The 23,232-nt window shown below is 43.8% G+C and overlaps 1 protein-coding gene across 1 annotated transcript in view; it reads right to left on the reverse strand.

The window, feature by feature from the left end:
* The window catches only part of LOC118561493 (NLR family CARD domain-containing protein 3-like), an 85,164-nt gene that overhangs the window by 56,537 nt on the left and 5,395 nt on the right, over positions 1-23,232 (reverse strand). The window contains exon 5 of the mRNA XM_036133628.1: positions 1,890-3,672. Within this exon, the coding sequence (XP_035989521.1) occupies positions 1,890-3,672 (1,783 nt within the window). The remainder of the gene's footprint in view (positions 1-1,889; positions 3,673-23,232) is intronic.

Here is a 23,232-nt window from a genome sequence, read left to right on the forward strand (position 1 = left end):
TGTGAATACGATAATTCATATTGTGCCTTTTATAATCAACTACAATATTTTCTTATCAAGCGAGCTCTGCATAGGGCCCAATGTAATTCACCCAGTGCGGTGGAAGACTCGTTTTGGGGAAACTACGGTTGTAGCTCACTGTCTGCCTTGCTGTAGTTGCGGAAAGGTGTCTATTTTGTAGAATAAATCATCCGCCAACGAGTTATTGATCTGGAAAAGCCGATTCTGAAACCACAGAAAAACATTCAGATCCCGAATGTACAGCGTTCTAATTCTTCCAGTCTATAAGCAGCTTCCCTTAAGAGGTCGGACACTGAACGTCTGCCTGCTGAGTTTGACATTAGTAAATGCTTTATGTCAGGGAAAAGCCATGTAGATTTGACCGATGCAGTAAAATGCTAACCAACCAATGGGAAGAAGTTGAGCCCTTAAGACACAGCCCCTCCTCATTTGCATAATGAGGCAGAAATGCATACAGAAATGTAAAAAGGACAGGCAGAAATAAATAGCATCACAGAAATATATAGGGTAAAAAAATACAAAGGAAGAATAAAACAGACAAAAATATTATAACATGAACATAAATAAATACTTAAAAAATAAGTAATTAATAAACAAAGTTGAAGATTATAACAAACAATAAATAACTAAGGTAATTATTACAAAGGCGAATAAATAAAGAAGCTAATTAAAAGAGATATATACATTTATGTCTCACTGTATAATTTAATTTCTACCTACATTTATTAATTTGGTGGCAATTAATTGTATGCTTATTTATTTATTGAGCATTTATTTATTTGGGTATTTCTTTTTAAATATGGAAGACTTGGTCCTCCATAGCCATAGTTCTATGAGTATTATAACGGCATTAAAATAGAACAATATTATCGATTTAAAGGTGTTATGTAACTTTAGGAATAACCCATCAAGAAGCCGACTGCTACAGCGTCACCTAATGGCCAGGAGGAATTACTGTATTAATAAAATCAAGTGTCCTAAAGATATTGATTTCTACTGAGCAAATCATTCTTTAAATTTTATTTTATTATATGTTTAATTTGCATTGTCAATGGGTTGAAACACCAAACAAATGTTGTTCTACTTTAGTTAATTTAATCTATCATTCCTGTTAATAAAATCTTGAAGTTGAAGTACATATTTACCAGACAATACCTAAAAGACTGAGAGTTATTTATTAAACATTAAATAACTTAAAACAGTGTGTAATGGCATAGCAGTTCTATGCTTCATTTAGTTCATATCTGTATGTTTTAATCATAAAGCACTTTGGTCTTCTTTATTAGCTCCTATGTTGCTAATAATAACGTCATAACTTCTCTACACAGACGCGATCAACTCTGGAGATCTGAAAGCTGCAGAGCAGTGAGATCAGCAGAGAGTGAAGCCTTGTTCCCTCCTTTAACTCAGCCAAGGTCACTGATGTCAAACCTGTGATGGTTTCTAACATCACTTCCCTCACTCCACATGAAATGATCCACTGTGGGGACCCCAGATGTAGGAGACCAGAACAGGATGGAGCAGGTAGATTAGACAAAAGAGATGCAGAAAGAGGAGCAGGTTGAAGGTGGCTTGAGGAGGAAGCTGTGGAAGGTGGAGGAGGGAATAATGCAATAATGAGGGGATGTAGAACATTAATCTGGAAGGATGAAGAGATGTGAGGAGAACGGATGAGTAGAGATAAGGTGAGGATGAATGGATTAGAGAGGACGGAAGCAAGGAAATAATGAACGTCCTGCAGAGGACAGAGAGATAAAATTTTGTAGTTAAAGACCCAAAAACGTCCAGAAGCAACTTGAATAATGAAGAATAAACAGGATGACAATAGTGCTGAATCAGCATCACTCAATGAAAACATCTGGACTCACCGAGCCTTTCTGCAGTTCCTCACAGCTGGAATCAGCCTCAGTCGTCCTGCTGCTGATGTGTTGTACTTCTCCAGGTCCAACTCATCCAGAACCTCCTCTGACATCTGCAGCATGTAGGCAAGAGCTGAGCACTGGATCTCTGAGAGCTTCTTTGATCTGTTCTCTGATTTCAGGAACTGTTGGATCTCCTGATAAACTGAGAGGTCCTTCATCTCCATCAGACAGTGGAAGATGTTGATGCTTCTGTCAGGAGACATCTCTGTGTTTTTATTCTTTAGATTGTTGATGACTTCCTGGATGGTTTCTGGACCGTTCTCTGTCTGACCCAGCAGGCCTCCTAAGAGTCTCTGGTTGGACTCCACAGAGAGGCCATGAAGGAAGCGAGCAAACAGGTCCAGGTGACCATTTTTACTGTAGAGGGATTTCTCCATGAATATATTCAGGAAGTCTTCCAGAGATGTTTCACTGTATTTCTTTCCCAGGAACTTCTTCATCACCTCTCTGTTCCTGCTGGTGAAGCAGTGGAACATGTAGACTGCAGCGAGAAACTCCTGAATGCTCAGATGAACAAAGCAGTAGACTGCTTTCTGGAACATCACACTCTCTCTCTTGAAGATCTCTGTACAAACTCCTGAGTACACCGAGGCCTCTGTGACATCCAGACCACACTGCTCCAGGTCTTCTTGGTAGAACATGATGTTTCCTTTCTCCAGATGTTCAAACGCCAGCCTCCCCAGCTTCAGGAGAACTTCCCTGTCAGCCTCCATCAGCTCCTGTGGACTCCTCCCATGTCCTTCATGGTACTTGTTCTTCTTCCTCCTGGTCTGGACCAACAGGAAGTGAGAGTACATGTCAGTCATGGTCTTGGGCAGCTCTCCTCTCTGCTCTGTGGTCAACATGTCCTCCAGAACCGTGGCAGTGATCCAGCAGAAGACTGGGATTCCACACATGATGTGGAGGCTCCTGGAGGTCTTGATGTGGGAGATGATTCTGCTGGACAGCTCTTCATCACTGAACCTCCTCCTGAAGTACTCCTCCTTCTGGGTGTCGGTGAAGCCTCGTACCTCTGTTACCCTGGCAACAAATGAAGGAGGGATCTGATTGGCCGCTGCAGGTCTGGAGGTGATCCAGACCAGAGCCGAGGGAAGCAGGTTCCCCTTGATGACGTTTGTCAGCAGAACGTCGACTGATGACTTCTGTGTGACGTCAGAAACCAGCCGACTGTGGTTGAAGTCCAGAGAAAGTCTGCTTTCATCCAGGCCGTCAAAGATGAAGAGAAGTTTGTGGGCAGCCAGCTGCTCTGCTGGGAGCTTCTGGAGGGTTGGATGGAAAACATGGAGCAGCGTGAGAAGACTGTGCTGCTGACCTCTGATCAGGTTCAGCTCCCTGAACGACAGCAGAACCACCACACGGACATCTTGGTTCTCCAAGCCCTCGGCCCAGTCCAGAGTGAACTTCTGCACTGAGAAGGTTTTTCCAACACCAGCGACGCCATTGGTCAGAACCACTCTGATGGCTCCATGTTGGTCAGGTAAGGCTTTAAAGATGTCGTGGCACCTGATTGGAGAGTCATGGTGGTTCTGGATCCTGGAAGCTCTCTCCAGCTGCTTCACCTCATGTTGGGTATTAACCTCTTCACTCTGTCCCTCTGTGATGTAGAGATCAGTGTAGATCCTGTTGAGGAGGGTTCTACTTCCTGGTTCATCACTTCCTTCAGTCACACATTCACATCTCCTCCTCAGACTGATCTTATGTTCCTCTAGAACCTCCTGCAGACCAACATCTGCTGGAACAGAGAAGAAAAGACAACTGAAGGAAAAACCTGATTTAGTGATGAAGTTGGAACAGAAACATCTGGAACATCAGGAGGTGTTATCATTAGAAGGTCTCTTAGTTCACATGATGTGATGCTAAACAATGGGATCCATCCTTAGAAGCAGAACCTTGTTAGATGGTCAGACAGCAGAGTTGTGCCTCTGCTTTGTGGCCAGTATCTGTTCACTGTCAGGATCTGATTCACAAAGCAGATCAGATGAAGAAATGCTGACAGAAACATGCAGCAGCTTTCAGTAACATGAACTCTTTAGCATCAGGTCACCATTGTCCTCATTTCTCTGTTTCTGTCTGACCTTCTCCCACAAACACAGCAGCTACAGAAGAGGCAGAGAGACAGAAAATGTTTCCTGGCAGCATTTTCAGCCTTAATCAAGGAAATCTGGAGGAAATGATCTAATCTGCCAGAGAAACAGCTCCTTGGATCAGGTAGTGTTCACATTTCAGATGCTTTTCTCATTCAGAGACTGGATTGGATTGATTCAGCGGTGACTGAAGAGCATGCATCACTATTAGAACAAGTTCCTGAGCAGGTGTGGTCCAAAAGCAAAACAGATGTAGGTTTAGTAAAATCAGCTGACCCCATTAAATTCACCACCAAATTAAATGCTAAATTACCCTTTCAAAGACAATACCCCCTCAAACATGAAGCAGTAGAAGGCATACAGCCCATTATAACAGGATTAGAAAATGTAGGCGTTCTAAAAACAACGGTGAGCCCCTGTAACACACCAATTTTTCCAATCAAAAAGCCTAACAGTAATGACTATAGATTAGTCCATGATCTAAGATTAATCAATGCTATTGTAGCAGAAGAAATACCGATAGTACCTGACCCCCATACACTGTTAAGTAACATACCCCCGGGAACAAAATGGTTTACTGTGATAGATCTGTGTTCAGCATTTTTCAGTGTGCCTGTGCATCCAGATTCCCAGTATCTGTTTGCATTTACGTACAAAGGTCAACAGTATACGTACACACGATTGCCCCAAGGGTTTGTACACTCACCATCTATTTTCAATCGTGTGCTGGCAAATGATTTAAATCACTTTGACATACCATCCACCATGTTGATTCAATTCAATTCAATTCAATTTTATTTATATAGCGCCAAATCATGAAACATGTCATCTCAAGGCACTTTACAAAGTCAAGTTCAATCATATTATACAGATTGGGTCAGATTATACAGATTGGTCAAAAATGTCCTATATAAGGAAACCAGTTGATTGCATCAAAGTCCCGACAAGCAGCATTCGCTCCTGGGGAACCGTAGAGCCACAGGAAGAGTCATCTGCATTGTACATGGCTTTGCTGCAATCCCTCATACTGAGCAAGCATGAAGCGACAGTGGGAAGAAAAACCACCCATTAACGGGAAGGAAAAACCTCCGGCAGAACCGGGCTCAGTATGAACGGTCATCTGCCTCGACCGACTGGGGTTACAGAAGACAGAACAGAGACACAACAAGAGAAACAAAAAAGCACAGAAGCACACATTGATCTAGTAATCTGTTCTACATTAGATGGTAGTAGCGGGTGAGCCGTCTTCTCTGGATGATGTCACAGTTAACAGAACGCCAGACCAGGTGTACCTACTATGAAGAGAAAAGAGAGAGAACAGAAAGTTAAAGCAGAAATGACAACACATAATGCATAATTGAAGAACAGTAGAACTCAATATAGTGAGAAAATTAGATCCTGATATACTCCAGTAACCTAAGCCTATAGCAGTAAAACTATAAAGGTAGATGAGAGTAACATGAGTCACTAGTTATAATTTTTGTCAAAAAGAAAAGTTTTAAGCCTAGTCTTAAAACTAGACAGGGTGTCTGCCTCACGGACCAAAACTGGGAGTTGGCTCCACAGGAGAGGAGCCTGATAGCTAAAGGATCTGCCTCCCATTCTACTTTTAGAGACTCTAGGAACCACCAGCAGACCTGCGGTCTGAGAGCGAAGTGCTCTGTTAGGAACATACGGGGTAATCAGAGCTCTGATATATGATGGAGTTTGATTATTAAGGGCTTTATACGTTAGAAGAAGAATTTTAAATTCTATTCTTGATTTAACAGGAAGCCAATGAAGGGAAGCTAAAATTGTTGAAATATGATCCCTCTTGTTGATTTTCATCAGAACTCTTGCTGCAGCATTTTGGATCAGCTGAAGGCTTTGAACTGCATTTTGTGGACTTCCTGATAGTAAAGAATTACAATAGTCCAGCCTTGAAGTAACAAATGCATGGACCAGTTTTTCAGCATCACTCCTGGACAGAATGTTTCTAATTTTGGCGATATTCCGGAGGTGAAAAAAGGAAACTCTGGAAACCTGTTTAATATGGGATTTAAATGACATGTCTTGGTCAAAAATAACACCAAGATTTTTTACTTTATTACCAGAGGCCAGGTTAATGCCACCCAGATTAAGTGATTGGTTAAGAAGTTTATTTTTTGAGGACTCTGGCCCAAAGATTAAAACTTCGGTCTTGTCAGAATTTAAATGCAGGAAATTTAAAGTCATCCAGCTTTTGATGTCATCAAGACATGACTGCAGTCGAAGTAATTGATTGGATTCATCAGGATTTATGGATAAATATAGCTGAGTATCATCAGCATAACAGTGGAAATTAATCCCATGCTGTCTGATAATTTTGCCTATCGGAAGCATATATATAGTAAAGAGAATTGGTCCAAGGACTGAACCCTGTGGTACTCCACAGGTGACCCTAGAGTTTGAGGAAGATTTATTATTAACATGAACAAATTGGAATCTGTCTGACAGATAAGATTTAAACCAGCCTAATGCTTTCCCCTTAATCCCTACAGTATGTTCAAGTCTTTGTAGGAGAATATTGTGATCAACTGTATCAAACGCAGCACTGAGATCTAACAGGACAAGTATAGACACAAGTCCATTATCTGAGGCCATGAGAATATCATTAGTGACCTTCACCAGAGCTGTTTCAGTGCTATGATGAGCTCTGAAGCCTGACTGAAACTCCTCAAGTAGGTCATTACTTTGTAAATGTTCACAAAGTTGATTAGCAACTACTTTCTCAAGAATTTTAGATAAGAAAAGAAGATTAGATATAGGTCTGTAATTTACTAACTCATCTTGATCAAGAGAAGGTTTCTTAAGTAAAGGTTTAATAACAGCTACTTTCAAAACCTGTGGTACATATCCATTTACTAAGGATAGATTAATCATGTCTAAAATAGTGCCACTGATCAAAGGGAATATGTCCTTAAACAACTTGGTTGGGATTGGGTCTAACATACAGGTAGAAGGTTTAGATGAAGCTAAAATTTTAGATAGCTCAGAAAGCTCTACTGCTTCTAAACAGTTCAAACACTGCGCAGATGCTAAAGATTCCTCCAATGCTGCCTCACTTACTGAGGACGAGGTAATCATGTTTGGGAGGATACCAATTATTTTATTTTTAATGGCATCAATTTTATTTATGAAGAATCCCATAAAATCATTACTACTAAGAGCTAAGGGAATGGATGGATCAACAGAGCTGTGGCTCTGGGTAAGTTTGGCAACTGTACTAAACAGAAATCTAGGATTATTTTTATTCTCTTCAATTAATGATGAAAAATATGCTGCTCTAACTCTGCGGAGGGTCTTGTTATACAACAATAGTCTGTCCCTCCAGATTAAGTAGGATTCCTCTTGGTGTGTAGAGCGCCATTTTCTCTCCAATTTCCTAACATTGTGCTTCAAGGAACGCAGCTCTGAATTAAACCAAGGAGCCAGCTTCCTGTGAATAATCACCTTCTTTTTCAAGGGAGCTACATTGTCTAATGCAGAACGCAATGAGGAAGTCACATTGTTAGCAAAGGTATCGATTTGTGAATGGGAAGAAACAGCAATGCTGCCATCTACAGGGCATTTCTGCAATACTGAGGATATTAAAAAGGGGACACACTCTTTAAGTTTTGATACAGCATTATCCGATAAAAATCTACTATAATGGAACCCTCTTTTGGGGGTGGAGAATTCAGTTAGATTAAACTCAAATGTTATTAAAAAATTATCAGACAGGACAGGGTTGTGAGAGAATACTGTTAATTCTTCACAATCAATGCCATATGTCAGAACAAGGTCTAAAGTATGGAGCCAAGAGTGCGTCGGTTCATGCACATTTTGAGCAAAACCAATTGAATCTAGGATAGTTTTAAAGGCTACACTAAGGTTATTACATTCAGTGTCAACATGGATGTTAAAATCACCCACTATAATAACCTTATCAGTATTTAACACCAAATCAGATAAAAAATCTGACAACTCATCCAAAAACTGAGTGTAAGGGCCTGGTGGACGATACAAAACAACAAACAGAAGACGTTTTATTGCTTTGCAGTTTGGATGAGGGAAACTGAGGGTTAAATGTTCAAAAGAACTGTAATTATTAGTTGGCCTGGGACTAATTAATAAATCAGACTGAAAGATAGTTGCCACTCCTCCTCCTCTTCCCACAGATCTGGGAATGTGGAAATTTGAATAATTGGAGGGAGTTGACTCATTTATACTAACGTAGTCCTCTTGTAGCCAGGTTTCTGTGAGACAAAACAAATCAATCTGATTATCAGAAATCAATTCATTAACTAACAAAGTCTTTGGAGGGAGAGACCTTATATTTTAATAGACCACATTTTATTATTTTATTTTTAGGTTCAAGGTGAACCATATTGATTTTTATTAGGTTTTTATGATTTGTTCCTTTTAGATCAGTTTTTGATCTGTTAAGTTTTGGCCGTGGGAAAGACACCGTCTCAATAGGATAATGGGTGGGTAACAGTACAGAAGCTGCAGAGAGGTGTGTTAAACTACGGCTCTGCTTCCTGGTCTGGACCCTGGGTTGTCAGCATTTAGGAGAACTAATAAATCCGGCCAGATTCCTAGAAAGAAGAGCTGCACCATCCAAAGTAGGATGGATGCCGTCTCTCCGGATCAGACCAGGTTTTCCCCAGAAAGTTCTCCAGTTATCAATGTAGCCCACGTCGTTTTGATGTATGTTGATGACATTTTGATCTGTTCTGCCTCAAAAGAGCAGTGTGAAAGAGACTCCATTACAGTGTTGACTGCATTGGCAGAAGGAGGACACAAAGTAAGTAAACAAAAATTACAATTCTGCCGACAAACAGTAGAATACCTCGGCAGGCAACTCAGTGGGGACAAAAGGTCTATCGCGCCGTCCCAAATAGAAGCCATAACCAAATTGCCCAAACCTCAAACTGTTGGTCACATGTGTTCTTTCCTTGGCATGGCAGGTTACAGCAGACCGTGGGTGTGTGATTACGCTATCAAATCTGCTCCATTAAGAGCACTTATTAAAGCCGCAGGCCAAGGACACCAGTCGGCTCAGTTACAGTGGACAGACGAGGCAGCGTTTCAGCTGCTAAAACAAGATCTCCAAACGGCTCCTGCTCTGGCCAATCCAGATTATGGCAAACCATTTCATCTGTACGTGGCAGAGCGACAAGGGTATGCATGTGCAGTATTGATGCAAGACACTCCCACAGGTAAACAACCAATTTCTTATTACAGCACAAAACTAGACGGAGTTGAAGAGGGCCTGCCTCCTTGTTACCAAGGCCTGGCAGCGGCAGCATTTGCATATAAAAAGGCCTCAGTGATTACTATGGGTCACCCTATTTTCTTGTATACATCGCATCAATTGCATGCACTGCTCACAAGCCCACGTTTTGTGATAACCCAAGCTCGTCGCACTGGTTATGAAGTTCTGCTTTCAGGACCTGACCTTACAGTGCAACGGTGTGTCACGATCAACCCGGCCACAAGAATGGTATTGCTAACAGAAGGTGAGCCACACGATTGTCTCAAGGAGACGGACGCCTTCATGAAAGTAAGGGAGGATTTATACAATCACCCAATCCCGTCCGATCTAACATTGTTTGTTGACGGGTCATGTGTCAGAGGTGAGACGGGGAACAAAGCAGGATACGGAGTGGTCCGGCTTGACCCCGATGGCACCTATACAAAAGTTCAGTCCATGAGCCTTGACCAACCTTGCTCTGCCCAATTGGCAGAGATAAAAGCATTAACAGCTGCATGTAAATTAGCTACAGGTAAAAGAGTCACCATTTATACAGACAGTGCGTATGGATACGGGATATGCCATATAAATGCAAGCATCTGGAAACAGCGAGGTTTTGTTCGAACTGATGGCACCCCGGTGACACATGGGCAGGCTGTCATGGAATTAATACAAGCCATGCAGCTCCCATCTGCATTAGCTATTGTAAAATGTGCTGCACATCAGACGGCAAAAACACCTATAGCAATAGGAAATAACTTAGCAGATGAGGCAGCCAAAGAAGCCACAGGACCGGCAATACAAGGACCGATGGTTCTTGCAGCTGACTGTGAACCCATCACTAATTTAGCCTCATTAATTGAAGCGCAGAACAGCGTCTCTGAAGCAGAAAAACGATTGTGGGTGCAAAGGGGGGCGGTACGCACATCACACCCCCATGCAGGGTTGTGGCGAAGTTTCCGAGGGCATTTTGTACTACCTTTGTCCTTATTACCAACAGCCATCAAAATAATGCATGAACCTGATCACTGTTCACGAGCCCAGGTTGTTCGAAAGTTGCAGGCAGTATGGTGGTCACCTTATTTGACACCTATGGTAGACAGAGAATTAGCTATATGCCCACACTGCCCCAAGTACAATGTGCGAAAAATGTTCACACAACCCTTAGCACATATCCCCATACCAGATGGCCCTTTTCATCATCTGATTATGGATTATGTTGACATGTTAACTCGTGTGCAGGGAAAGAAATACATGCTTGTGGTTGTTTGTCGTTTCAGCAGATGGATAGAAGCCTGCCCCACTGCTAAGTGCGATCACAAATCAGCAGCAAGGTTTCTATGTAAAGAAGTGTTTCCCAGGTTTGGTATGCCTGACACTATTTCATCTGATAACGGATCTCACTTTGTTTCACAGGTTGTCCAGGCCATGTTCACCCAATTGTGTTTAAAACAAAAGTTTGGCTGTGTTTATCATCCCCAGTCACAGGCATCCGTAGAACGCGCCAACGGTGTTTTTAAAACCAAGATTGCAAAGATTATTGCTGATAGCAATAACCGCCTGACGTGGGTGGATGCGTTGCCGATTGCACTGATGGCAATGCGTTCTCAGACCAACAGAATAACCCATCTTACTCCTCATGAAATGCTTACAGGTCGACCTATGCCTCTCCCACAGGTCCGAGGGCCCCAGGAAGAGATTTCCCTGGCGCAACTTGAACGTGAACTGGGGGACTACCTCAGGTCCCTAACCCGTATTCACAGACTTATATTTCAACAGGTGAAAGCAGCTCACAACCGAGACGAGACACGTATCCCAGTGGACGTCAGAGACGTCCAAGTCGGTGACAAAGTGTTCATACGAGTGTTTAAACGTCAGTGGAACGAACCTCGTAGGGAAGGGCCCTTTAAAGTTGTTCTTACCACTCCCACTGCCCTAAAAGTTGAAGGTAAGCCCTTCTGGTTCCATAAAAACCACTGCACACGTCATCGTCCACCAGACCCACCTGGCCTTGATCCAGGACCGACGGGCTCTGCGCATGCTGAAAGGGCAGCAGCAAGTCTCCCTCCGCATAACACCATAGCACATTCACAGGCGTCTGATGTCGTACCTGGGGCGAGCGCTGATGCATCCTCACCCCCGTCATCGTCTGATGGCCAGAGACGATCAGCCCGCTTGGAAGCCCGACGGTCTCCACTGTCAGGGGACTCTGAGAATGATAGTGTTCATTCTGTTGTTTCCGATTCGCCTTCTGGCTCTGGCAGCAGTAATGCTGATTCTCCTGCTACTCAGAGTCCTGGCAGGCCTGTCTCAGACTCACCCAGCCCTGAGGCACTGGAAGAACCTTTTTTTTCCTCACTCATCAGACAGTGCTGGAACTGTTTCCCCTTCTTCACATCCCTCACCTTCACCTTCCCCACCCCCTCCCTCCCTTTCCACTTCCTCGGACAGCACGTCCGGGTCGGCGAGCGGGTCGTGTCCGCCCACTCCATCGCCGTCTGGGCGTCTCTCGTATGCGTCTTCTTCCGAAACTGACTAGTTTTCTTCTTTTGTTAACCCTTTTTGGGTTAACAAGGGGGGATCTTATTAAACTCACCACTAACAATGCACACTCACACTTACACTTAAAGCGTCAAACAGAGACATGTGCACTAGCAATGATAACACTAGCTACTAACCAGGGGATAATCAGCAATAACGGTGGGGAGAATAAATCATTAATGCATGTGCAAACTGAAGGTTATGACTATGTGATGTCTGAAGAAATTTTAGGAGACGAGTCAATGGGAAAACATTGGCTTGGAACTCCACAAAGCATGGACTGCCGTGGGGATGGGATAGTGATCATTACGGTAAGATGCAAGACAGACATGTGCCAAAACATACTAACAAAACAAATAATGACGATAGAAAGAGCTCATAGAGTGGTAAAGTTAATAAACAAAAGACAGAAAAGGGATCTAAATAAATTAAAAACGTCACAATGGCAAATGAACATGTTTCAACAATGGATACAATTTTCGGTTCAAGCTATGTTTACAGCTAAAAAGCGCCCTAGAGATGATTGTATAGCCTGTTATAATGCTAAGCAACTACCGACCCTTCAGATTATACCCGGAAGTAAAATAGGCGACTGCCCAGACATATCAGAATGTTTTGCTCACTGTGTTATGCATATGGCTGCAGGTTTACCATCATGGACAAAAGACAGGAAAAGATGCCCCGAAGCACTAACCTCCTCAATAAATGAATTAATGAGTACATCTTCCCTCCCTCCAGTAGTGCAAAAGCCGGCTAAACTAAGCTTTCCATTTTGTATAGCACGAGGAACAGAATTAGAAGAGGTGACCAAAAGAACCTCTAGCAAAATGGAGACTACAGATGAGATGGTGAAATGTAATAAAATACCGTGGTACCCACCGGCAGCAGGAGGGAACGTTAGCTACATCAAACTATGTGAAACTAGCCTTAAAAGCAATATAAGTTGTAAACAAATAGTACCAGATGGAGGAAAGATTATCTATGACATCCAACCTACAGCAGTAGCTCAATACCGAGTAAAGAGTCTGGCGCAAGGATCTGTCCCTTTAGGAGACATTTTTTGGATGTGTCACAATACTGAGCAAATACTATCCTCACTGCCTCCTCAGTGGGAAGGTATCTGTGCTCCAGTAATGCTTACAGGACAACTAAAATTAATAATAGATAATCAAAAAATCAGCAACAAAACACCTAATGAAATAGGAAACTGTACAAAAAGAAGTACTCCTACTGAGCACAAACAGAATTGGCAAATGTCAGATGAAGTATATATTACATGGGATCAGGTCCCATTAGGGGTACCGGATGAACATGCTGCAATAGGAAGTAAGTGGATAAAAGCTGGAAGAGGGGTCGGCTCGTTACCATTCTTCGGAGTAATTACCAATGCGCAATACATAGCTCGAAATAGTAGGTGGATAAATCTCCTATGGTACAATCAACAAAGGTTTATAAATTTTACAATAAAGGGCGTAGACCTTATAAAAGAACAATTACATGCTACATCACTAATGGTTTTACAACATAGGTTCGTACTGGAATCCCGTATGGCCGGGGACCAGGGGCTATGTGATTATATCGGGACAGATTGTTGTACTTTAATCCCTATGCATACTGATGTTAACGGCAGCTTAACAGGTGTTCTTCAAGAAATGAAGCGTATGAGAGATGAACATGTGGAGAGATCCAATTGGAACACTCAGCTAAAGGGGTTTTGGGATTGGTTCAATAAGCTTGGGTGGACAAGATACCTCAAAGCAGCAGGAATAATACTAGGAGCCATAATATTGATAATATTAGTAGTTGTCTGCTGCGTCGTACCCCTCATTCGGGGGTTGGTCTCAAAACTTATTGTGAGTGTAACTGGTCAATTCCCCCTAATAGAGGTGCAGATAGACCAGGTCATATAAGGTAAAACCATGATCCCCTCTCACCCCCACCAGGTACGTGCATATTTTTCTAATGTTAAATATATAGTAGTAAATTGCATGCCAAGTCTTTATAAACAACTGTAGATGTAGTTATTTGTATGTCAAGTATTTATAGATTAGCTTAGAAGTAGTAATTTGCATGCTAAAAGTATTTATAAGTTCTTTTAGGGAAGTATATGCCTCATGTGGATATATACCTATAACATACTATGTCTCCACATGCAGACTGCTGAAAATGGCGGACGCTTATTTTAACGTACACCACACACCCGCTGAGGATTGGCAGGGACGCGTGAATAGAGGAAACACAAACGCCGCACATGCGTCGTTAGGCACACAAGCATATGTAGGTATAGGCACTGGTCTCCCTAATAGGCGTCCAGACGATCCAGCAGAGGGGCCTAGCGCTGTACCACCGGGAGGAATGGGGGACCTCAGAGAGCTACAGATGGACGACCTGCCATCACCAGGGGCCCTGAGGATCAACTTCAGCCCAATCAGCCCCGAGGACCCAGCAGACCGAGGATGGCCGAACAGAGCTGCCTGGGAGATGCCATCCACACCGGGCCAAGGAAGGCCAAACAGAGCTGGTCATGAGAGGCCATCTACATCGGGCACGGGGACGATGGGTCCAACCGCGATGGGAAATCCTGCACTGGAGCCGACTGTTAATGTTTTTCAACAGATGCAGCTGAGCTCCTTTGAGATGAGCCACGTCTCAGGATTTCTATTGCACCCTCTGGATCTTTACAGAACCGCTCAAGACCTCAAAACGGAAATTGCCTCTATGGATACTGGAGTTTACACTCAGCTGGTCAAATGTCTATCTCCGGCATCAAAGAAGCACATATTCGCAATTCGCCGCAGCACATACAAAGTCAAATATAAGGCTAGAGTGTGCCAGTTAACCCAAGAACAGGACAATCTGACGCAACGACTTCAAGAGGCTCAACAGACTATTGTCAGCTTACAGGACAGACTGTTGCAGATGACAGCAGAACGTGACACGGCAAGACGTCAAGTATTGCAGTGGCGTTTGGCTACTACGACACTGGCACAGCAACAGGGACGTGCTCCTGGGACTTCCACAGTAGGACTGGGGAATCAACCTCCAAGGGGGTGGTTTTCCCTAATCCCCAACCTCAGAACTTTCAATGAAAAAAAAAAAAAAAAGAACTAAGCTGTTATGAATGATGAAATGATTATGTATACTTCAATAATAAATATGATGATGCATGCTTAAATAAGTTAAATATAATTGTGTATATTTATAACTTATGTGACAGTACTAAAACTGTCAAGGGAAAATCGTACGAAACGACGCCTTCGGCCGTACAGCCGCAATGATTTTGAATACCGTACGTACGGATTTACACATACAATCTGTATGTATGTGTTCGTTACGAGGTAGTGTACGTACGCGCGCAATAAAAGCTCCAGCATTTCGCCCGCTTGGTCCAAGTCGGCGTTTCGTACGGGCGTGCCGCCTTCCGTGCACCATGTGATGGCGCTCTCTTCTAGATTTAGCGTATCGGGGGGTGTCGGAGGGGGGGGCGCGTACGAAAGGAAGGATAGCTGTACGTTACAACGGATTAGACCGCCCAGGATAGCGCCACCAACGTGTCGGAAAGTGCACTGCACGAACACAACTACGGAGGGGTGGGGAAGCTTCTGCTATTGGCCGAGACCGTGGCTTATTTAATTAGGGGCGTTTTTTAGGGGCCAAGGCGTACATAAGGAGGGAGGCTGTACAGAACTATTTCCATTGCTTTACAATGGAAGGTGTACAGAAGGAGGGAGGCTGTCCGGAACTCGTTCCATTGCTTTACAATGGCTTATTGGCCCACCCAGCATAGCGCCACCAACGTGTCGGAAAGAGCACTGCACGGACCAACTACGGGCGGGAAGGGAAAAGTGGGGAAGCTTCTGCTATTGGCCGAGACCGTGGCTTAATTAATTATGCGTGTTTTTTAGGGGCCAAGGCGTACATAAGGAGGGAGGGTGTACAGAACTGGTTCCATTGCTTTACAATGGAAGGTGTACAGAAGGAGGGAGGCTGTCCGGAACTGGTCCCATTGCTTTACAATGGCTTATTGGCCCACCCAGCATAGCGCCACCAACGTGTCGGAAAGAGCACTGCACCAACCAACTACGGGCGGGAAGGGAAAAGTGGGGAAGCTTCTGCTATTGGCCGAGACCGTGGCTTAATTAATTATGCGTGTTTTTTAGGGGCCAAGGCGTACATAAGGAGGGAGGCTGTACAGAACTGGTTCCATTGCTTTACAATGGAAGGTGTACAGAAGGAGGGAGGCTGTCCGGAACTGGTCCCATTGCTTTACAATGGCTTATTAGCCCACCCAGCATAGCGCCACCAACGTGTCGGAAAGAGCACTGCACCAACCAACTACGGGCGGGAAGGGAAAAGTGGGGAAGCTTCTGCTATTGGCCGAGACCGTGGCTTAATTAATTATGCGTGTTTTTTAGGGGCCAAGGCGTACATAAGGAGGGAGGCTGTACAGAACTGGTTCCATTGCTTTACAATGGAAGGTGTACAGAAGGAGGGATGGTGTACAGGTCTGTCCAAATATCAATAGCACCAATGGTGGTGGGGAATGGTACTGCAGCATATGGCCAAGAGTGGAAATCTGGGCCCGTTTTGTTTCTGGAGCTATGCCACCAGCCAAGCAATATTTGATTTTTGATAATTGAGGCCTTTGCAGCTCATGGATTTGGACCAAACTTGTAAATGCTCATTTCCTGGAAGTGCTCTACAACATGACACTAACCACATCTTCTTATCTCATTGCTAAAAGGAAGTAGCTATAGGAAGGGGATACAGGTATGAGCTCTTACCCGTTGGTAGATGCCTCAAAGGGGCTCCTGTATGCCGAGTTTGAGCTGGAACAGACAAACCGTGTGTGAGCTGTGTGCCATCAAAGGTTGCAAATTTTCACCTTTTGACCCCCACTGTGTCCACGTGGAACCACCCAGGGAGTTCAAAATCACAGGTTCTGCTCCTCATAAGGTCACCTACAAAATATGTTAAAATCAGCCTCCTGTGAAAAAAACAACAAAACCTGTTTGCCCCAAAAAATTCAGCCAACTTCCTAAGGGTTCAAGACAGTATTTGAGTCTCAAAAGCTGAGGAAGAAAGGTTTATTTATGCGCAGTGATACCAAACTTTAGATATGAGTTCTAGCTCACCCCTCAACCACCGTCTGTGATTTTTGTGCCTCTGGGTGCTTGCGTCTAAGAATGGCAACCGTTTGAAGTATGAAAAAGAGATGCACAAAACACAGAGAAGCAGTGTGTTTTGTGCCACTGTTCAGCATAGGAGCATCGTAGCCTCACAAACTTGGTACCAAACGAAAGAGTACATAGAGACGATCGAAACAAGCCCACTTGAGCCCATGTAGCTTTTTCCTTTGTCTCCCAGCAGCTGGGTTTTTCACCTTGCTTAGGAGGCTCAATAGGGCCTCCTAGAAACCAGTGTTCTGTGCCACTGTTTAGCAAAGGAGCATCGTAGCCTCACAAACTTGGTACCAAATGAAAGAGTACATAGAGACGATCGAAACAAGCCCACTTGAGCCCATGTAGCTTTTTCCTTTGTCTCCCAGCAGCTTGTTTTTTCACCTTGCTTAGGAGGCCTCAATAGGCCTCCTAGAAACCAGTGTTATGTGCCACTGTTTAGCAAAGGAGCATCGTAGCCTCACAAACTTGGTACCAAACGAAACAGTAAATAGAGACGATCGAAACAAGCCCACTTGAGGCCATGTAGCTTTTTCCTTTGTCTCACAGCAGCTGGGTTTTTCACCTTGCTTAGGAGGCTCAATAGGGCCTCCTAGAAACCAGTGTTCTGTGCCACTGTTTAGCAAAGCAGCATCGTAGCCTCACAAACTTGGTACCAAACGAAAGAGTACATAGAGACGATCGAAACAAGCCCACTTGAGCCCATGTAGCTTTTTCCTTTGTCTCTCAGCACCTGGGTTTTTCACCTTGCTTAGGAGGCTCAATAGGGCCTCCTAGAAACAAGTGTTCTGGGCCACTGTTTAGCAAAGCAGCATCGTAGCCTCACAAACTTGGTACCAAACGAAAGAGTAAATGGAGACGATCGAAACAAGCCCACTTGAGCCCATGTAGCTTTTTCCTTTGTCTCCCACCAGCTTGTTTTTTCACCTTGCTTAGGAGGCCTCAATGGGGCCTCCTAGAAACCAGTGTTATGTGCCACTGTTTAGCAAAGGAGCATCGTAGCCTCACAAACTTGGTACCAAACGAAAGAGTAAATGGAGACGATCGAAACAAGCCCACTTGAGCCCATGTAGCTTTTTCCTTTGTCTCCCAGCAGCTTGTTTTTTCACCTTGCTTAGGAGGCTCAATGGGGCCTCCTAGAAACCAGTGTTCTGGGCCACTGTTTAGCAAAGCAGCATCGTAGCCTCACAAACTTGGTACCAAACGAAAGAGTAAATAAAGACGATCGAAACAAGCCCACTTGAGCCCATGTAGCTTTTTCCTTTGTCTCCCAGCAGCTGGGTTTTTCACCTTAGTTAGGAGGCCTCAATAGGCCTCCTAGAAACCAGTGTTCTGGGCCACTGTTTAGCAAAGCAGCATCGTAGCCTCACAAACTTGGTATCAAACGAAACAGTAAATGGAGACGATCGAAACAAGCCCACTGGAGCCCATCTAGCTCTATATTTTGTCTGCCAGCAGCTGGTTTTTGACCTTAATGAGGCCTTAATCAGGGCCTCCTAAAAAGAAGTGTACCAAACTTGGTACTGTCATGGTTTTCAAATGACGAGCCCACATGCAGATACGATCGGGAAGCAAAGCACAGTTTTAAAATGTTTATTTAGGAAACAGGCAGATATAACGGACGGGACTATGGACAACTCGGCAGGGTCAGAACGTCACGGCTGGAGAGACTGCAAAGAGAAGAAGAGTAAGTGACTCTGAAAGGTGAACCAGGAGAACTACTAGAAGCTGCACTGCTTACCATAAAGCTGGGCAGAAGTGGGTGACAGATGGATTGACCAGAGTGAGGGAAGAACCAGCAGGATCCAGAAGCACCAAAAACTGTGACAAAAACAGGGAGATCCAAAATTAGTTCAAAGTTCAAAGATGAAAAAACTCACCAGCAGGTTTTCAGGAGTTGGGTCAGAGGCCACGTCGTACCACCACTGCTTAAGGCTCTGGCGTCTTCCATCTGTCAGCGCTCTGCTTAAGAAGCCAGAGGAAGCCGCCTGCAACGAGCTGCAGGTGTGGGCCACACCCCCTCAGCCAACTAGGCACACCTGAGGAGTAGAGTTAGAGCAGGACAACACAGAGGGCCAAGGTGTACAGAAGGAGGGAGGCTGTACAGGCAACATGGAAGTACAAAACGGTTCTCTGCCCCCTATATATAGGGGCTAAGGGGTGTAGCAGAGTGGATAACAACACTGCCTGCCACCCAGAGGAGCAGGGTTCGAATCCCACCTCAGCCATCATATTCTCATTTACAACATTAAAGTAAATAAACAATTTAGACTTGAAATATTTTTCTAATTTCTTAATAGGGCTCTGGAAGGGAAATTTGGAAACAGATTTAATAATAATTTGAACATTATCTTTTAAAAAGTGGCGTTTTTTTTTTCGATCCTAGATGTACATAACACGGTAGCAGACGTACATATAAATTGTACATAACACGGTAGGTTACGGGCTGAAGGTGGGACTCATTGGAAATCAAGCTCCACTGTTGTGTCTGAAACTGCACTACACGACCACAACTACCGGGGGAGGGGAACAGCTTTTGCTATTGGCTGAGAGCGTGGCCTATGTAATTATGTGGGTTAAGGAGGGGTCAAGGTGTACAGAAGGAGGGAGGCTGTACAGGCAACATGGAAGTACAAAACGGCTCTCTGCCCCCTATATATAGGGGCTAAGGGGTGTAGCAGAGTGGATAACAACATTGCCTTCCACCCAGAGGAGCAGGGTTCGAATCTCACCTCGGCCATCATATTTTCATTTACAAAATTAAAGCAAATAAACATCTTGTACTTTGAAATATTTTTCTAATTTCTTAATAGGACTCTGGAAGGGATATTTGGAAACAGATTTAATAATAATTTGAACATTATCTTTTAAAAAGTGGCGTTTTTTTTTTTCGGTTCTAGATGTACATAATGCAGTAGCTGACGTACATCTAAAGTGTACATAACGGCGTAGCTGCCGTACATATAAAGTGTACATATCGCAGTAGGTTATTTTTAATAAATATAAACTGTAACCTGCTCTACCAAACATTTAGAGATGTTGCCTGATGTATGTCAGAGCTCCAGCAGGGGGGGTCATCGTTCCAGCACTCTAGCCCAGCGAGAGGCACTCTTCCTGGGGAGAGGTCTGTGACTGAGACCCCCCAAGCCTGGAGGTGGAATTTTTAAATATGTGTCAAAATGTCTGTGAGTAGTGGTAAGAGCTTAACTTAGCTTATCACTCATTTATTTCCTACAGTTTTCTCAAAACAGCGCAGGTTTTGTGGATGAGATGCTGCCAAAACCTGTCCCCGGGGGAACGATCGGTCAGCATCTCACTGGAATGAGCTCCAGCAGGGGGGGTCATCGTTCCAGCACTCTAGCCCAGCGAGAGGCACTCTTCCTGGGGAGAGGTCTGTGACTGAGACCCCCCAAGCCTGGAGGTGGAATTTTTAAATATGTGTCAAAATGTCTGTGAGTAGGGGTAAGAGCTTAACTTAGCTTATCACTCATTTATTTCCTACAGTTTTCTCAAAACAGCGCAGGTTTTGTGGATGAGATGCTGCCAAAACCTGTCCCCGGGGGAACGATCGGTCAGCATCTCACTGGAATGAGCTCCAGCAGGGGGGGTCATCGTTCCAGCACTCTAGCCCAGCGAGAGGCACTCTTCCTGGGAAGAGGTGTGTGACAGAGACCCCCCCAGCCTGGAAGTGGGAGATTAATTTTTTTTTTTTTAAATTTCACATTAAGGGTCTGGAAGCTATATTTGCAAACGGGTTAAATAATAATTTTAACATTATATTAAAATAAGTGGCGTATTTTTTTTGAGTTCTGTCTCCAGCATGGCGTGGATACGAATTTAACAGGAGTAGCTCAAATTATGCCTATGGTAAGGCAGACTTCCAGAAGGGGGGGTCCAGTCAAGCACTCTAGCCCAGCGAGAGGCACTCTTCCAAGGGAGAGGTCTCTGACAGAGACCCCCCCAGCCTGGAGGTGGAATTTTTAAATGTGTCAAAATGTCTGTGAGTAGTGGTAAGAGCTTAACTTAGCTTATCACTCATTTATTTCCTACAGTTTTCTTAAAACAGCGCAGGTTTTGTGGATGAGATGCTGCCAAAACCTGTCCCCGGGGGAACGATCGGTCAGCATCTCACTGAAATGAGCTCCAGCAGGGGGGGTCATCGTTCCAGCACTCTAGCCCAGCGAGAGGCACTCTTCCTGGGAAGAGGTGTGTGACAGAGACCCCCCCAGCCTGGAAGTGGGAGATTCATTTTTTTTTTTTAAATTTCACATTAAGGGTCTGGAAGCTATATTTGCAAACGGGTTAAATAATAATTTTAACATTATATTAAAATAAGTGGCGTATTTTTTTTGAGTTCTGTCTCCAGCATGGCGTGGATACGAATTTAACAGGAGTAGCTCAAATTATGCCTATGGTAAGGCAGACTTCCAGAAGGGGGGTCCAGTCAAGCACTCTAGCCCAGCGAGAGGCACTTTTCCTGGGGAGAGGTCTCTGACTGAGACCCCCCCAGCCTGGAAGTGGGAGATTAAATTTTTTTTTTTTAAATTTCACATTAGGGGTCTGGAAGCTATATTTGCAAACGGGTTAAATAATAATTTTAACATTATATTAAAATAAGTGGCGTATTTTTTTTGAGTTCTGTCTCCAGCATGGCGTGGATACGAATTTAACAGGAGTAGCTCAAATTATGCCTATGGTAAGGCAGACTTCCAGAAGGGGGGGTCCAGTCAAGCACTCTAGCCCAGCGAGAGGCACTCTTCCTGGGGAGAGGTCTCTGACAGAGACCCCCCCAGCCTGGAAGTGGGAGATTAATTTTTTTTTTTTTAAATTTCACATTAGGGGTCTGGAAGCTATATTTGCAAACAGGTTAAATAATAATTTTAACATTATATTAAAATAAGTGGCGTATTTTTTTTGAGTTCTGTCTCCAGCATGGCGTGGATACGAATTTAACAGGAGTAGCTCAAATTATGCCTATGGTAAGGCAGACTTCCAGAAGGGGGGGTCCAGTCAAGCACTCTAGCCCAGCGAGAGGCACTCTTCCTGGGGAGAGGTGTGTGACAGAGACCCCCCCAGCCTGGAAGTGGGAGATTAATTTTTTTTTAAATTTCACATTAGGGGTCTGGAAGCTATATTTGCAAACAGATTTAATAATAATTTGAACATTATCTTTTAACAAGTGGCGTTTTTTTTTAGGTCCTAAATGTACATAACGCGGTAGCGTACGTACATATAAAGTGTACATAACGCGGTAGTGTACGTACATATAAAGTGTACATAACGCGGTGGCTGCCCTACATCTAAATTGTACATAACGCGGTAGCGTACGTACATATAAAGTGTACATAACGCGGTAGCGTACGTACATATAAATTGTACATAACGCGGTAGCTGCCCTACTTCTAAAATGTACATAACGCGGTAGCGTACGTACATATAAAGTGTACATAACGCGGTAGCGTACGTACATCTAAAGTGTACATAACGCGGTAGCGTACGTACATCTAAATTGTACATAACGCGGTAGCTGCCCTACATCTAAAATGTACATAACGCGGTAGCGTACGTACATATAAAATGTACATAACGCGGTAGCGTACGTACATATAAAGTGTACATAACGCGGTAGCGTACGTACATCTAAAGTGTACATAACGCGGTAGCGTACGTACATCTAAATTGTACATAACGCGGTAGCGTACATACATCTAAAGTGTACATAACGCGGTAGCGTACGTACATCTAAATTGTACATAACACGGTAGCGTACGTACATATAAAGTGTACATAACGCGGTAGCTGCCCTACTTCTAAAGTGTACATAACGCGGTAGCGTACGTACATCTAAATTGTACATAACGCGGTAGCTGCCCTACATCTAAAATGTACATAACGCGGTAGCGTACATACATATAAAATGTACATAACGCGGTAGCGTACGTACATATAAAGTGTACATAACGCGGTAGCGTACGTACATCTAAAGTGTACATAACGCGGTAGCGTACGTACATCTAAATTGTACATAACGCGGTAGCGTACATACATCTAAAGTGTACATAACGCGGTAGCGTACGTACATCTAAATTGTACATAACGCGGTAGCGTACGTACATATAAAGTGTACATAACGCGGTAGCTGCCCTACTTCTAAAATGTACATAACGCGGTAGCGTACGTACATATAAAGTGTACATAACGCGGTAGCGTACGTACATCTAAAGTGT

The sequence above is a fragment of the Fundulus heteroclitus genome, unplaced genomic scaffold (assembly GCF_011125445.2).
Source record: "Fundulus heteroclitus isolate FHET01 unplaced genomic scaffold, MU-UCD_Fhet_4.1 scaffold_65, whole genome shotgun sequence".
Lineage (NCBI taxonomy): Eukaryota > Metazoa > Chordata > Actinopteri > Cyprinodontiformes > Fundulidae > Fundulus > Fundulus heteroclitus.